The sequence below is a fragment of the Macaca fascicularis genome, chromosome 2 (assembly GCF_037993035.2).
Source record: "Macaca fascicularis isolate 582-1 chromosome 2, T2T-MFA8v1.1".
In the NCBI taxonomy this organism is placed as follows: domain Eukaryota; kingdom Metazoa; phylum Chordata; class Mammalia; order Primates; family Cercopithecidae; genus Macaca; species Macaca fascicularis.
The window spans coordinates 104,754,279-104,771,399 of record NC_088376.1 but is presented as its reverse complement, the minus strand read 5'-3'; the positions used below and the strand labels follow the sequence as shown (position 1 = coordinate 104,771,399).

The following is a 17,121-nucleotide window of genomic DNA, read 5'->3' as shown; positions in this document are numbered from 1 at the left end:
TTCACGCCATTCTCCTGCTTCAGCCTCCTGAGGAGCGGGACTGCATGTGCCTGCCACCATGCCAGGCTAATTTTTTTATTTTTAGTAGAGACAGGGTTTCACCATGTTAGCCAGGATGGTCTCAATCTCCTGACCTTGTGATCTGCCCGCCTTGGCCTCCCAAAGTGCTGGAATTACAGGCGTGAACCACCACACCTGGCCAGACCAGGAATATATATATATATTTTTATTATACTTTAAGTTCTAGGGTACATGTGCATAATGTGCAGGTTTGTTACATATGTATACTTGTGCCATGTTGGTGTGCTGCACCCATCAACTCGTCAGCACCCATCAACTCGTCATTTACATCAGGTATAACTCCCAATGCAATCCCTCCCCCCTCCCCCCTCCCCGTGATAGGCCCCAGTGTGTAATGTTCCCCTTCCCAAGTCCAAGTGATCTCATCGTTGAGTTCCCACCTATGAGTGAGAACATGCGGTGTTTGGTTTTCTGTTCTTGCGATAGTTTGCTAAGAATGATGGTTTCCAGTTGCATCCATGTCCCTACAAAGGACACAAACTCATCCTTTTTTATGGCTGCATAGTATTCCATGGTGTATATGTGCCACATTTTCTTAATCCAGTCTGTCACTGATGGACATTTGGGTTGATTCCAAATCTTTGCTATTGTGAATAGTGCTGCAATAAACATACGTGTGCGTGTGTCTTTATAGCAGCATGATTTATAATCCCTTGGGTATATACCCAGTAATGGGATGGCTGGGTCATATGGTACATCTAGTTCTAGATCCTTGAGGAATCGCCATACTGTTTTCCATAATAGTTGAACTAGTTTACAATCCCACCAACAGTGTAAAAGTGTTCCTGTTTCTCCACATCCTCTCCAGCACCTGTTGTTTCCTGACTTTTTAATGACTGCCATTCTAACTGGTGTGAGATGGTATCTCATTGTGGTTTTGATTTGCATTTCTCTGATGGCCAGTGATGATGAACATTTTTTCATGTGTCTGTTGGCTGTATGAATGTCCTCTTTTGAGAACTGTCTGTTCATATCCTTTGCCCACTTTTTGATGGGGTTGTTTGTTTTTTTTCTTGTAAATTTGTTTGAGTTCTTTGTAGGTTCTGGATATTAGCCCTTTGTCTGATGAGTAGATTGCAAAAATTTTCTCCCATTCTGTAGGTTGCCTTTTCACTCTGATGGTAGTTTCTTTTGCTGTGCAGAAGCTCTTTAGTTTAATGAGATCCCATTTGTCAATTTTGGCTTTTGTTGCCGTTGCTTTTGGTGTTTTAGACATGAAGTCCTTGCCCATGCCTATGTCCTGAATGGTATTACCTAGGTTTTCTTCTAGGGTTTTTATGGTATTAGGTCTAACATTTAAGTCTCTAATCCATCTTGAATTAATTTTCGTATAAGGAGTAAGGAAAGGATCCAGTTTCAGCTTTCTACTTATGGCTAGCCAATTTTCCCAGCACCATTTATTAAATAGGGAATCCTTTCCCCAGTTCTTGTTTTTCTCAGGTTTATCAAAGATCAGATGGCTGCAGATGTGTGGTATTATTTCTGAGGACTCTGTTCTGTTCCATTGGTCTATATCTCTGTTTTGGTACCAGTACCATGCTGTTTTGGTTACTGTAGCCTTGTAGTATAGTTTGAAGTCAGGTAGCGTGATGCCTCCAGCTTCATTCTTTTGACTTAGGATTGTCTTGGAGATGCGGGCTGTTTTTTGGTTCCATATGAACTTTAAAGCAGTTTTTTCCAATTCTGTGAAGAAACTCATTGGTAGCTTGATGGGGATGGCATTGAATCTATAAATTACCTTGGGCAGTATGGCCATTTTCACGATATTGATTCTTCCTATCCATGAGCATGGTATGTTCTTCCATTTGTTTATGTCCTCTTTTATTTCACTGAGCAGTGGTTTGTAGTTCTCCTTGAAGAGGTCCTTTACATCCCTTGTAAGTTGGATTCCTAGGTATTTTATTCTCTTTGAAGCAATTGTGAATGGAAGTTCATTCATGAAATGGCTCTCTGTTTGTCTGTTACTGGTGTATAAGAATGCTTGTGATTTTTGCACATTAATTTTGTATCCTGAGACTTTGCTGAAGTTTCTTATCAGCTTAAGGAGATTTTGGGCTGAGACAATGGGGTTTTCTAAATAAACAATCATGTCATCTGCAAAGAGGGACAATTTGATTTCTTCTTTTCCTAACTGAATACCCTTTATTTCTTTCTCTTGCCTGATTGCCCTAGCCAGAACTTCCAACACTATGTTGAATAGGAGTGGTGAGAGAGGGCATCCCTGTCTTGTGCCAGTTTTCAAAGAGAATTTTTCCAGATTTTGCCCATTCAGTATGATATTGGCTGTGGGTTTGTCATAAATAGCTCTTATGATTTTGAGATACGTTCCATCAATACCGAATTTATTGAGAGTTTTTAGCATGAAGGGCTGTTGAATTTTGTCAAAGGCCTTTTCAGCATCTATTGAGATAATCATGTGGTTCTTGTCTTTGGTTCTGTTTATATGCTGGATTACGTTTATTGATTTGCGTATGTTGAACCAGCCTTGCATCCCAGGGATGAAGCCTACTTGATCATGGTGGATAAGCTTTTTGATGTGCTGCTGGATCCGGTTTGCCAGTATTTTATTGAGGATTTTTGCGTCGATGTTCATCAGGGATATTGGTCTAAAATTCTCTTTTTTTGTTGTGTCTCTGCCAGGCTTTGGTATCAGGATGATGTTGGCCTCATGAAATGAGTTAGGGAGGATTCCCTCTTTTTCTATTGATTGGAATAGTTTCAGAAGGAATGTTACCAGCTCCTCCTTGTACCTCTGGTAGAATTCAGCTGTGAATCCATCTGGTCCTGGACTTTTTTTCGTTGGTAGGCTATTAATTATTGCCTCAATTTCAGAGCCTGCTATTGGTCTATTCAGGGATTCAGCTTCTTCCTGGTTTAGTCTTGGGAGAGTGTAAGTGTCCAGGAAATTATCCATTTCTTCTAGATTTTCTAGTTTATTTGCGTAGAGGTGTTTATAGTATTCTCTGATGGTAGTTTGTATTTCTGTGGGGTCGGTGGTGATATCCCCTTTATCATTTTTTATTGCGTCTATTTGATTCTTCTCTCTTTTCTTTATTAGTCTTGCTAGCGGTCTATCAATTTTGTTGATCTTTTCAAAAAACCAACTCCTGGATTCATTGATTTTTTGGAGAGTTTTTTGTGTCTCTATCTCCTTCAGTTCTGCTCTGATCTTAGTTATTTCTTGCCTTCTGCTAGCTTTCGAATGTGTTTGCTCTTGCTTCTCTAGTTCTTTTAATTGTGATGTTAGAGTGTCAATTTTAGATCTTTCCAGCTTTCTCTTGTGGGCATTTAGTGCTATAAATTTCCCTCTACACACTGCTTTAATTGTGTCCCAGAGATTCTGGTATGTTGTATCTTTGTTCTCATTGGTGTCAAAGAACATCTTTATTTCTGCCTTCATTTCGTTATGTACCCAGTAGTCATTCAGGAGCAGGTTATTCAGTTTCCATGTAGTTGAGCAGTTTTGATTGAGTTTCTTAGTCCTGAGTTCTAGTTTGATTGCACTGTGGTCTGAGAGACAGTTTGTTATAATTTCTGTTCTTGTACATTTGCCGAGGAGTGCTTTACTTCCAATTATGTGGTCAATTTTGGAATAAGTGCGATGTGGTGCTGAGAAGAATGTATATTCTGTTGATTTGGGATGGAGAGTTCTGTAGATGTCTATTAGGTCTGCTTGCTGTAGAGATGAGTTCAATTCCTGGATATCCTTGTTAACTTTCTGTCTCATAGATCTGTCTAATGTTGACAGTGGGGTGTTGAAGTCTCCCATTATTATTGTATGGGAGTCTAAGTCTCTTTGTAAGTCTCTAAGGACTTGCTTTATGAATCTGGGTGCTCCTGTATTGGGTGCATATATATTTAGGATAGTTAGCTCTTCCTGTTGAATTGATCCCTTTACCATTATGTAATGGCCTTCTTTTTTTTTTTTTTTTTTTTTTGAGGCGGAGTCTCGCTCTGTCGCCCAGGCTGGAGTGCAGTGGCGCGATCTCGGCTCACTGCAAGCTCCGCCTCCCGGGTTCCCGCCATTCTCCTGCCTCAGCCTCCCGAGTAGCTGGGACTACAGGCGCCGCCACCACGCCCGGCTAATTTTTTTGTATTTTTAGTGGAGACGGGGTTTCATTGTGTTAGCCAGGATGGTCTCGATCTCCTGACCTCGTTATCCGCCCGTCTCGGCCTCCCAAAGTGCTGGGATTACAGGCTTGAGCCACCGCGCCCGGCCTGTAATGGCCTTCTATGTCTCTTTTGATCTTTGATGGTTTAAAGTCTGTTTTATCAGAGACTAGTATTGCAACCCCTGCTTTTTTTTGTTTTCCATTGGCTTGGTAGATCTTCCTCCATCCCTTTATTTTGAGCCTATGTGTGTCTCTGCATGTGAGATGGGTCTCCTGAATACAGCAGACTGATGGGTCTTGACTCTTTATCCAGTTTGCCAGTCTGTGTCTTTTAATTGGAGCATTTAGTCCATTTACATTTAAGGTTAATATTGTTATGTGTGAACTTGATCCTGCCATTATGATATTAACTGGTTATTTTGCTTGTTAGTTGATGCAGTTTCTTCCTAGCCTCGATGGTTTTTACATTTTGGCATGTTTTTGCAATGGCTGGTACCGGTTGTTCCTTTCCATGTTTAGTGCTTCCTTCAGGGCCTCTTGTAAGGCAGGCCTGGTGGTGACAAAATCTCTAAGCATTTGCTTGTCTGTAAAGGATTTTATTTCTCCTTCACTTATGAAACTTAGTTTGGCTGGATATGAAATTCTGGGTTTAAAATTCTTTTCTTTAAGAATGCTGAATATTGGCCCCCACTCTCTTCTGGCTTGTAGAGTTTCTGCCGAGAGATCTGCTGTTAGTCTGATGGGCTTCCCTTTGTGGGTAACCCGACCTTTCTCTCTGGCTGCCCTTAAGATTTTTTCCTTCATTTCAACTTTGGTGAATCTGGCAATTATGTATCTTGGAGTTGCTCTTCTCGAGGAGTATCTTTGTGGCGTTCTCTGTATTTCCTGAATTTGAATGTTGGGCAGCCCTACTAGGTTGGGGAAGTTCTCCTGGATGATATCCTGAAGAGTGTTTTCCAACTTGGTTCCATTTTCCCCCTCACTTTCAGGCACCCCAAACAGACGTAGATTTGGTCTTTTTACATAATCCCATACTTCTTGGAGGCTTTGTTCATTTCTTTTTCTTCTTTTTTCTTTAGATTTCTCTTCTCGCTTCATTTCATTCATTTGATCCTCAATCGCTGATACTCTTTCTTCCAGTTGATCGAGTCGGTTACTGAAGCTTGTGCATTTGTCATGTATTTCTCATGTCATGGTTTTCATCTCTGCCCGTTCGTTTATGGCCTTCTCTGCATTAATTATTCTGGTTATCAATTCTTCCACTCTTTTTTCAAGATTTTTAGTTTCTTTGCGCTGGGTTCGTAATTCCTCCTTTAGCTCTGAGAAGTTTGATGGACTGAAGCCTTCTTTTCTCATCTCGTCAAAGTCATTCTCCGTCCAGCTTTGATCCGTTGCTGGCGATGAGCTGCGTTCCTTTGGAGGGGGCGATGCACTGTTATTTTTTGAATTTCCAGCTTTTCTGCCCTGCTTTTTCCCCATCTTTGTGGTTTTGTCTGCCTCTGGTCTTTGATGATGGTGATGTACTGATGGGGTTTTAGTGTGGCTGTCCTTCCTCTTTGTTAGTTTTCCTTCTAACAGTCAGGACCCTCAGCTGTAGGTCTGTTGGAGATTGCTTGAGGTCCACTCCAGACCCTGTTTGCCTGGGTGTCAGCAGCAGAGGCTGCAGAAGATAGAATACTGGTGAACAACGAGTGTACCTGTCTGATTCTTGCTTTGGAAGCTTCCTCTCAGGGGTGTACTCCACCGTGTGAAGTGTGGGGTGTCCAGACCAGGAATATGTTTAAAAGTAGATTGTAGAATCCTGAGAGTTCTTTTAAAAATTAAAAAAAAAAAATACAACTTCACTGTAGAAACTTGGACAATAGGGAAAAATGAATAGAAGAAAAAAGGGCAATTGTCCTGTCACCTAAAGATAATCATTGCTTAACCGGGCACAGTGGCTCACACCTGTAATCCCAGCACTGTGGGAGGCCAAGGCGGGTGCATCACTTGAGGTCGGGAGTTCATGACCAGCCTGACCAACATGGTGAAACCCCATCTCTACTAAAAGTACAAAAATTGGCTGGGCATGGTGGTGTGTACCTGTAATCCCAGCTACTTGGGAGGCTGAGGCAGAGAATTGCTTGAACCCGGGAGGCAGAGGTTGCAGTGAGCCGAGATTGCACCACTATACTCCAGCCTGGATGACAGAGTAAGACTCCTTCAAAAAAAAAAAAAAAAAGAAGATAATCATTGCTCATGTCTTGGTTTGTTTCCTTCTAGTTTCTGAGTTTGTTCTTTAATGGTTTAGTCGTGGTATAATTTTGTTTTTTGCCCTTCTCAATTAACATTATAACACTCATTCCTCTATGTATTAAAATTAAGTATACATTTTAATGTTGACAATATTTTGTCAGTTGATAATACAACTTAGTTAACTATTGTATTATTGAGTAGGTAGGTTATGTTTACTTAGGAGAAATTTTTTCCCTTTAAAATTATTTTTTCTTTCTTGGCTATGAAAGTAGTGTGTATTAGTATAGCCAATAGAAAATGAGAGAAAAGTAGAATTAAAAAACACCAGCAGTTTCACTAATAACAGTAGCTATGTTGGTGAATATCTTCTGGTCATTTTTCTATAAATAATTCTTTTGCAAATTTATATTTACAGAGACATGCAAAACAGTATTACACAAGTTTTAAAAAATTTATTTATTTATTTATTTAGAAATAGAGTCTTGCTCTGTCACCCAGGCTGGAGTGCAGTGGCACCATCTCAGCACACTGCAACTTCTGCCTTCTGAGTTCAAGCAATTTTCCTGCCTTAGTCTCCCAGTAGCTTGAATTTCAGGCTACTGAACGGCGTGTGCCGTCATACCCAACTGATTTTTGTATTTTTAGTAGAGACGGGGTTTCACCATGTTGGTCAGGCTGCTCTTGAACTCCTGACTTCAAGTCATCCGCCCACTTCTGTCTCCCAAAGTGCCGGGATTGTTAGAGGTGTGAGTCACCGTGCATGGCCAAAAAAGTTTATTTTTAAGGTAGTGTTTTTCTGTGTGACTAGCCCTCATAATCATGATTTCTAATATCTGTATCGAATTCCACCAAATAAATGTCACCATTTTCTTATCCACTTACCAATTGTATATTTAGGTTTTTCTCAGTGGTTGTAAGAGTTTTAGGTATTTCTTTTTAGAGTGAATGCTCTGTGTTTTTATAGGTCCGTCTCACCCATGAAATTAAACACAAGAATATTGTAACTTTTCATGAATGGTATGAAACCAGCAATCACCTCTGGCTAGTGGTGGAACTCTGCACAGGTAAGAAAGAGTATGTAAAAAGTGCTATGAATATAGTATTGAAAAAAAACATGCTGTAAGTTTTGTTACTTTTGATGTTATTTACTATGTTAACTTGAAAATCTATTGCTCTGTGGATATTAGGGAAGGGTGAAGAGCAAAGATGTTTGGGAAAAAGAATTATGTAAATTCAATTCTGGGTTGGGTTTACTTTGGTGTATTATTACATTACATACATAAAAATTTAGAAATGTTTTAAAGTGGTGATTAATTTATCAAAAATATTTTCCCAAGGAATAAAAACGAACATTTTAAGTTGACTAGCTATTAATTAGCTAATACATTTATAAAGTATCTTTTTGTTTTTGTGAAAAGCATACTGTACCTCCTAAAATTTTAAGCAATGTGAAAAAGTACAAAGATGAACCAACAAATAATTAGAGATAACAAATTATAGCCATTCCTTCATACAGCTTTCTAGGACTATATACAGGGAGAAAGGTGACTAAATACATATTATCTGGGCTTTTAGTTTCAAAATTTTAAGAGTTTAACAGGGAAAAAATGTAATAACCACTACTAAGTACTACTATTAACTACTATGAAGTACTACTGTTAGTGTACTTCTGTTTATACATTGAGTAACAATAAAGGATAATTGAATATTGATATAATTATTACTAGCTTTGTGAATCTAACTTATCATATTGACACAGAATTTACAAAACTTAAGTAATTTGGATTAATAACTTACTTGATTTTATTTTTCTGAATCAATAGGACAGAATTATGGTTGAATTACTTCCATAGATGTACACATTGACAAAGTTATCAAGAGATAGTCCTAGAATTAGTTTTTTGCTTCAGCTGACCAGATGTAGTATCCTAACTGTAAAACATGCCTACGTCTGTAACAGCCCCTCACCCACCAAAACAAAATAAAACCCCAAATACCTCTTCCCTTCATCATAGTAATTCATACTCAACTTTCCAATGCCAGCAGAGACTTTACGTTTTCTGAATTTGGCTGTTGTATTAATATTCCATTTGTGTAGGTATATAGTAGGTATGTATATTAATATTTATGGGGAACATGACATAGTTGGTACAGGCATGCAGTGTGTAATAAGCACATCAGGGTAAATGGGGTGTCCATTTCCTCAAGCATTTATCCTTTGTGTTACAATCCAATTATATTCTTTTAGTTATTTTAAAATGTACAGTTCAATTATTATTGACTTTAGCTACCTGTTGTATTATCAAGTACTAGTTCTTATTCATTCTTACTATTTATTTTCACCCATTAACCATCCCCACTCCCCGCCACCTCCCCACTACTCTTCCCAACCTTTGGTAGCCATTCTTCTGTTCTCTATCTCCATGATTTCAATTGTTTTAATTTTCAGCTCCCACAAATGAGTGAGGACATGCAATGTTTGCCTTTCTGTGTCTGGCTTATTTTACTTAACATAATGACCTCCAGTTCCAACCATGTTGTTGCAGATGACAAAATCTCTCTTTTATGGCTGAATAGTACTCCCTTGTATATATGTACCATATTTTCTTTATCCATTCATCTGTTGATGGATTGGCTGTTGTAATCTTGACCCTTAAAAAAAAAATTTGTTTCTGGCACTTAGATGGTAGAGGAGTAACTGGGACCTTGGAAGAATATAGCAATGGGATTCTCAATGTGCCTGACTTTGGCCTTTTATTTCATTAATGGCACATGCTAAGGGTTGTGATTATCTGTTAAGGAAAGGCATAGTCTTTTTTGCCATGCAGTACTTTGCAGAATGTGACTTGACAGCACAACAGTAAACAAGAGTATAATATGATTTAAGTGCACAGTTTTGGGGTATTTACCATTAGTATTTGCAGCTGTTAGGGTTAGTATCCTTTCATCTTACCTGCTTGCCTCTCACCATTCATCCAGAGGGAGCAGGCACTTTCCTGAATCTGTCTCTGGTGCTTGGGCATAGACTTCTGTTGCAGCGCTTGGGCCACTGTATTCACTCACATGTGTGTTCCTCGACCAGACTGTCAGGGTTTACTGTCTTGATCATTTTTCAATGTTCGTATCTGTCAGCATGGAACGTCTCGGGTACTCTGTGATGGTAGGGGGTCAAAATGGGTGATTTTAATCAACTTCTTGCAGGTGGTTCCTTAAAAACAGTTATTGCTCAAGATGAAAACCTCCCAGAAGATGTTGTGAGAGAATTTGGGATTGACCTGGTTACTGGATTACATCATCTTCATAAACTTGGCATTCTCTTTTGTGACATTTCTCCTGGGAAGGTAATTCATGAAAGTTTTTTATTTTCTAACTGCTTCTGTCTCAATTTAGAGTGCTTTCGCAAAGATGTTTTTATTTTTAGATAACATTTTGGTATAGAACATCTTGAAATTTTAGTTAATCTTTTTTTTAAAATAAAAGGACGCAGGGCACAGGTGGCTCATGCCTGTAATCCCAACACTTTGGGAGGCCGAGGCGGGCAGATCACTTGAGGTCAGAAGTTCGAGACCAGCCTGGCCAACATAGCGAAACCTCATCTCTTCTAAAAACACAAAAGGCTGGGTGCGGTGTCTCTTGCCTGTAATCCCAGCACATTGGGAGGCTGAGGTGGGTGGATCACGAGGTCAAGAGATCGAGACTATCCTGGCCAAGATGGTGAAACCCCATCTCAACTAAAACAAAAAACAAAAAACAAAAAAAACAAAAATTAGCTGGGCGTGATGGCACACTCCTGTAGTCCCAACTATTTGAGAGGCTGAGGCAGGAGAATTGCTTGAACCCGGGAGGCGCAGGTTGCAGTGAGCTGAGGTCACACCACTGCATTCCAGCCTGGGATTCCAGTGAGATTCCATTTCAGAAAAAAAAAAAAAAAGAAATAATGAGAGGAAATATATGGTACTGTATTTTAGCTACCTGTATAAGTTGCTTTTTGAATGTGAAGTCTCCTTTTCAGAGCTCTTTGAGTAATCACTTAATTCTACTAACCTACATTGTAAATGTTGAACCCAATATGTCTGTAAGATAAGGCCCTCTTAGCTCTTAAGTCATCGTACACATTTATGAACCATTGTTTTAGTTGATAGTGGCATTCTTGGCTATATATGTATGATTCCTGATATTATGGATCAAATATTTTCTTTTTGGTAAAATTAATTATCCACAACTAAATGTCCAGTATAGTAGAGTCATGAAACCTACTTGGTTTCTGAGTTGCAATCAACACTAACACTTAGAAGCTGTGTGAACCCGGACACGTTACCCTGCTTCTCTTTGCCTCAGTTTCTTTGTCACATGGAGATAGATTTTTCAAGATATTTGTGAGGATTACCTATTATATTTAGGTTAAGTTTCTAGGATACTTTTTGGTAAGTAGTGTACTCACGGTGATGTCAATTATTGTCTTTATAAGTACATACCCTGAGGAATTGTACATATTACTGGTCTGAGTTTTTACTTTTTCTTTAATATATGCCAAGGAAATAAAAAGCTGACTATTTCATTTAAGAATTTTATTTTTACAGGCCATCTGTATGAGAAGATAATTAAACCTAAAAAAGAAAACTCCATAAAGTCCTGTATAATGAATAGTAGTTCTTGTTTGAAATATTCACATATGTGCCTCAAGTCTGCAGCTACTCAACTGTCATTGTAGTGCTGAAAGCAGCTGTAGATTAATTTGTAAACACCTGGCTGTGGCTGCATTTCAATAACTTCATTTGTGGATATGAAAATTTGAATTTCATGTAATTCATTGTTACATGTCTAGAAATATTATTTTGATTTTTTCCCTAACCATTTAGAAATATAAAAACCACATTTAAAAAATTATTTTATTTTTATTTTTTTGAGACACAGTTTCACTCTGTTGTCCAGGCTGGAGTGCAGTGGTGTGATCTCAACTCACTGCAAACTCTGCATCCTGGGTTCAAGTGATTCTCCTGCCTCGGTCTCCCGAGTAGCTGGGATGGCAGGCGTGTGGCAAATTTTTGTATTTTTAGTAGAGACAGGGTTTCACTGTGTTGGCCAGGCTGGTCTTAAACTCCTGACCTCAGGTGATCCTACTGCCTTGGCTTCCCAAAGTGCTGGGATTACAGGTGTGAGCTACCATGCCTGGCCAAATCCCCACCCCCCCCTTTTTTACTTACTTTTTTTGGTGTGGCAGTTTTCAGATGGTTTTTTTTTTTTTTTTTTAAATCTGACACTCTTGGTTCATAGCTGTACAAGGCAGTGGCCAGGGTTTGTCCCAGAGACTGTAGTTTGCTGATATCTATACGGGAGTTGTTTAATGAGATTTATTATCAGCTGTTATGATCTGAAAAACTCAGGCTGCTTTGTAACCCAAACCTGTGTTCTGGAACAGGGGTTAGCAAAGGTTAGGCAGGATTCCTATTTTTGTAAGTACACTTTCACTGGAACACAGCCACGACCTTTGGTTTATGTAATGTCAGTGGCTACCGTTGTGCAACAACAGAATTGAAGTATGAGATTCCATTGAAATGAAATGACATTGAAGTATAAAAGACTGTATGGCTCATAAAGTCTACAATATTTATTAGCTGGCTCTTTACCGACCACAAAAAAATTTGCTGATCCCTGCTAGTGGTCCTCTGGACCAGCAGCATTAGGTTGACCTGGCACTTGGTAGAAATGGGCCCCATCCCAGACCTGTTGAAGCAGAAACTCTGGGGGTAGTGACTGGTAGTCTGTGCTTTAACAAGTCTTCCAGGGGATTCTGATGCTCACATAAGTTTACAAGCCACTATTGTAGACCAGCAGACATCCTTAGTATGTATTTGTGACTAGAAGTTAAGAGTTAACTTCACTTTGCCTTTATTTTAATTTTATATTTTTGAGATAGGGTCTCGCTGTCATGCAGAATGGAGTGCAGTGGCACAACCTTGGCTCACTGCAACCTCCGCTTCCCAGGTTGAAGTGATTCTCATGCCTCAGCCTCCTGAGTAGCTGGGATTATAGGCGCCCGCCACCACGCGCAGCTAATTTTTGTATTTTGAGTAGAGATGGGGTTTCACCATGTTGGCCAGGCTGGTCTCGAACTCGTGGCCCCAAGTGATCTGCCCGCCTCAGCCTTCCAAAGTGCTGGGATTACAGGTGTGAGCCACCGCACTTGACCCTACATAGCCTTGAAAAACCACAAAGCCACCTGACCCATTGTACCTATCTAGAAATACTTTTAATAGAGGAAATGGTAAAAGTAACAGAACAGTAGTTCCTGGCATGTTTTCAGCAATCCATAGATTCTAATCACAAATTATATTAGCAGACTTGAGCATTTGTCACATGCCAGCGACTGTTACAAACCCTTTACTTGTATAACTTCGATTAATCCTTACAACAGTCTGAAGAGTTTGGTATTATTTTTCCCATTTTATAGGTGAAGAGATTGGGGATTAGCAAGGTTAAATATGTTCTTCAAGGTCAGACAGCAAGTAAATGGTGGACCTGGGTGTAAAATCCAGATCTTCAACTTTAATCTTAACTCTACATTATGCTTCCTCACTTGAATAAACAACACCTCAGGCAGCTGGGTTTTCAAATCCTGTTAGAGCTGACACTGAGGCTTGGCAAGTGCAGATTGTTTTATTTTCATCATTGTTTATCTTTCCCCAAACCTGAAGTTTTCCACTTTGGTTATATGATGAGTTCATTATATAGATCTGAGAATGAACAATTTAATTTTGTATTTGATTATTAAAAAGTTGGATTTATTTTTCTTTAGCTTTTTAAAAAAATTATAAGCATTTAGTTTTCTGAGTTCTGATGGAGAAAGAATAGCAATGCTCAAAAGTTCTTTAGTGCAATTATAAGAGGTACTGATATATGTACAAATTAAGTTGATTTTTCTTCTGAAAACATTTGATCTTCATAGATACTCTTGGAAGGGCCTGGCACACTGAAGTTTAGCAACTTTTGCTTGGCAAAAGTGGAAGGTGAAAATTTGGAAGAGTTCTTTGCTTTGGTGGCAGCAGAGGAAGGAGGAGGTGATAGCGGGGAAAATGTCCTGAAGAAAAGCATGAAAAGTAGAGTCAAAGGTATGTGGACCTGGAATACTTAAAGATTGTAACTCTAGTTGTGGACCATGCAAGTCTTGTATTTAGGAGACAATGTCAGTCTTTTGTTTTGCCACTCACATGACATATTGAAAATGGTAATGACCAGCAGACATAGTCTGGACATAGGAATGGCTTTATCCATGGCCTAAAGTATTCAATGTGGATCTACTCTGTAAGGCCTGGGGAACCTTAACAAAGCCTGCATTTTGTCCTCAGCTTTATGTTTTACTAAGCACTCATTAGCACATAGGAGGGGAATGGTGCCTGGAACATTAGTGGTTCAATAGAAATTAGTTGAGTGAATGATATTCTGTAGTTGAAACATATTTCTTTCTTTTTTTTTTTTTTAAATTTAAGTTCTGGGATACATGTGCAGAATGTGCAGGTTTGTTACATAAGTATACACACGCCATGGTGGTTTGCTGCACCCATCAAGCCGTCATCTACATTAGGTATTTCTCCTAATACTATCCCTCCTTTAGCCCCCCCCACCCCCTGACAGGCCCCGGTGTGTGATGTTCCCCTCCCTGTGTCCATGTGTTCTCATTGTTCAACTCCCACTTACGAATGAGAGTGTTTGGTTTTCTGTTCTTGTGTTAGTTTGCTGAGAATGATGGTTTCCAGCTTCATCCATGTCCCTGCAAAGGACATGAACTCATCCTTTTTTATGGCTGCATAGTATTCCATCGTGTATATGTGCCACATTTTCTTTATCCAGTCTATCATTGATGGGCATTTGGGTTGGTTCCACGTCTTTGCTATTGTGAATAGTGCTGCAATAAACATACGTGTGCATGTGTCTTTATAGTAGAATGATTTATATTCCTTTGGGTGTATACCCAGTAATGGGATTGCTGGGTCAAATGGTATTTCTGGTTCTAGATCCCTGAGGAATTGTCCTCCACAATGGTTGAATCAATCTACATTCCCACCAACAGTCCAAAACCGTTCTATTTCTCTATAGCCTTGCCAGCATTTTTGTTTCTTGACTTTTTAATAATTGCCATTCTGACTGATGTGAGATGGTATCTCATTGTGGTTTTGATTTGCATTTCTCTAATGATCAGTGATGTTGAGTTTTTTTTCATATGTTTGTTGGCTGCATAAATGTCTTCTTTAGAGAAGTGTCTGTTCATATCCTTTGCCCACTTTTTGATGGGGTTATTTGCTTTTTTGTAAATTTAAGTTTTTTGTAGATTCTGGATATTAGATCTTTGTCAGATGGGTAGATTGCAGACATTTTCTACCATTCTGTAGGTTGCCTGTTCATTCTGATGCTAGTTTATTTTGCTGTGCAGAAGCTCTTTCGTTTAATTAGATCCCATTTGTCAATTTTGACTTTTGCTGCCATTACTTTTGGTGTTTTTGTCATGAAGTCTTTGCCCATGCCTGTATCCTGAATGGTATTGCCTAGGTTTTCTTCTAGAGTTTTTATGGTTTTAGGTCTTACATTTAAGTCTTTAATCCATCTTGAGTTAATTTTTGTATAAGGTAAAAGGAAGGGGTCCAGTTTCATTTTTCTGCATATGGCTAGCCAGTTTTCCCAACACTATTTATTAAATAGGGAATCCTTTCCCCGTTGATTGTTTTTGTCAGGTTTGTCAAAGATCAGACGGTTGTAGATATCTATTTTGAGGTCTCTGTTCTGTTCCATTGATCTGTTTTTGTATCAGTACCATGCTGTTTTGGTTACTGTGGCCTTGTAGTATAGTTTGAGGTTAGGTAGTGTGATGTCTCCAGTTTTGTTCTTTTTGCTTAGGATTTTCTTGGCTATGTGGACTCTTTTTTGTTTCCATATGAAATTTAAAGTAGTTTTTTCCAATTCTGTGAAGAAAGTCAATGGTAGCTTGGTGGGGATAGCTCTGAATCTATAAATTACTTTGGAAAATATGGCCATTTTCATGATATTGATTCTTCCTATCCATGAGGATGGAATGTTTTTCCAGTTGTTTGTGTCCTCTCTTATTTCCTTGAGCAGAGATTTGTAGTTCTCCTTGAAGAGGTCCTTCACATCCCTTGTAAGTAATATTCCAAGGTATTTTATTCTCTTTGTAGCAATTGTGAATGGGAGTTCACTCATAATTTGGCTCTCCGTTTGTTTATTATTGGTATAGGAATGCTTGTGATTTTTGCACATTGATTTTGTATCCTGAGACTTTGCTGAAGTTGCTTATCAGCTTTAGGAGGTTTTGGGCTGAGACGATGGAATTTTCTAAATATACCATCATGTCATCTGCAAACAGAGACAATTTGACTTCCTCTCTACCTATTTGAATACCTTTATTTCTTTCTCTTGCCTGATTGCCCTGGCCAGAGCTTCAGATACTACATTGAATAGGAGTGGTGAGAGAGGGCATCCTTGTCTTGTGCCGGATTTCAAAGAGAATGCTTCCCGTTTTTGTCCATTCAGTATGATATTGGCTGTGGGTTTGTCATAAATAACTCTTATTATTTTGAGATACATTCCATCGATACCTAGTTTATTGAGAGTTTTTAGCATGAAGGGGTGTTGAATTTTGTCGAAGACCTTTTCTGCATCTATTGAGATAATCATGTGGTTTTTGTCATTGGTTTTGTTTATGTGATGGATTACGTTTATTGATTTGTGTATGTTGAACCAGCCCTGCATCCCAGGGATAAAGCTGACTTGATCATGATGGATAAGCTTTTTGATGTGCTGCTGGATTCGGTTTGCCAGTATTTTATTAAGGATTTTCGCATTGATGTTTATCAGGGATATTGGCCAGAAATTTTTTGTTGTTGTTGTTGGTGTATCTCTGCCAGGCTTTGGTATCAGGATGATGCTGGCCTCATAAGATGAGTTAGGGAGGATTCCCTCTTTTTCTGTTGTTTGGAATAGTTTCAGAAGGAATGTTATCAGCCTTTCTTTGTACCTCTGGTAGGATTCGGCTGTGAATCCATCTGGTCCTGGACTTTTTTTGATTGGTAGGCTATTAATTACTGCCTCAATTTCAGAACTTGTTATTGGTCTATTCAATGATTCGACTTCTTCCTGGTTTAGATGTGGGAGCGTGTATATGTCCAGGAATTTATCCATTTCTTCTAGATTTTCCAGTTTATTGGTGTAGAGGTGTCCATAGTATTCTCTGATGGTAGTTTGTATTTCTGTGGGATCAGTGGTAATATCTCCTTTATCATTTTTTATTGCATCTATTTGTTTCTTTTCTCTTTTCTTCTTTATTAGTTTTGCTAGCGATCTATTTTGTTGATCATTTAAAAAGAAAACAGCTCCTAGATTCATTGATTTTTTTTTTGAAGGGTTTTTTGTGTCTTTATCTCCTTCAGTTCTGCTCTGAAATTAGTTATTTCCTGTCTTCTGCTAGGTTTTGAATTTGTTCTTCTCTAGTTCTTTTAATTGTGATGTTAGGGTGTCAATTTTAGATCTTTCCTACTTTCTCTTGTGGGCATTTAGTGCAGTAAATTTTCCTCTAGACACAGCTTTAAATGTGTCCCAGAGATTCTGGTACATTGTGTCTTTGTTCTCATTGATTTCAAAGAAGTTCTTTATTTCTGCCTTCATTTCGTTATGTACCCAGTAGTCA

The 17,121-nt window shown here is 38.8% G+C and overlaps 1 protein-coding gene across 16 annotated transcripts in view; it reads left to right on the top strand.

Moving 5' to 3' along the window:
• Window positions 1-17,121, top strand: part of ULK4 (unc-51 like kinase 4) — a 701,729-nt gene that overhangs the window by 23,276 nt on the left and 661,332 nt on the right. For all 16 annotated transcript variants that reach the window (XR_012431020.1, XM_074031785.1, XM_074031786.1 and 13 more), the window contains 3 exons: window positions 7,393-7,492; window positions 9,630-9,769; window positions 13,375-13,537. Coding sequence is in view for 12 of the 16 variants with exons in the window: in XM_074031783.1 (XP_073887884.1) it covers window positions 7,393-7,492; window positions 9,630-9,769; window positions 13,375-13,537 (403 nt within the window). In the remaining 4 variants the exon portion in view is untranslated. The remainder of the gene's footprint in view (window positions 1-7,392; window positions 7,493-9,629; window positions 9,770-13,374; window positions 13,538-17,121) is intronic.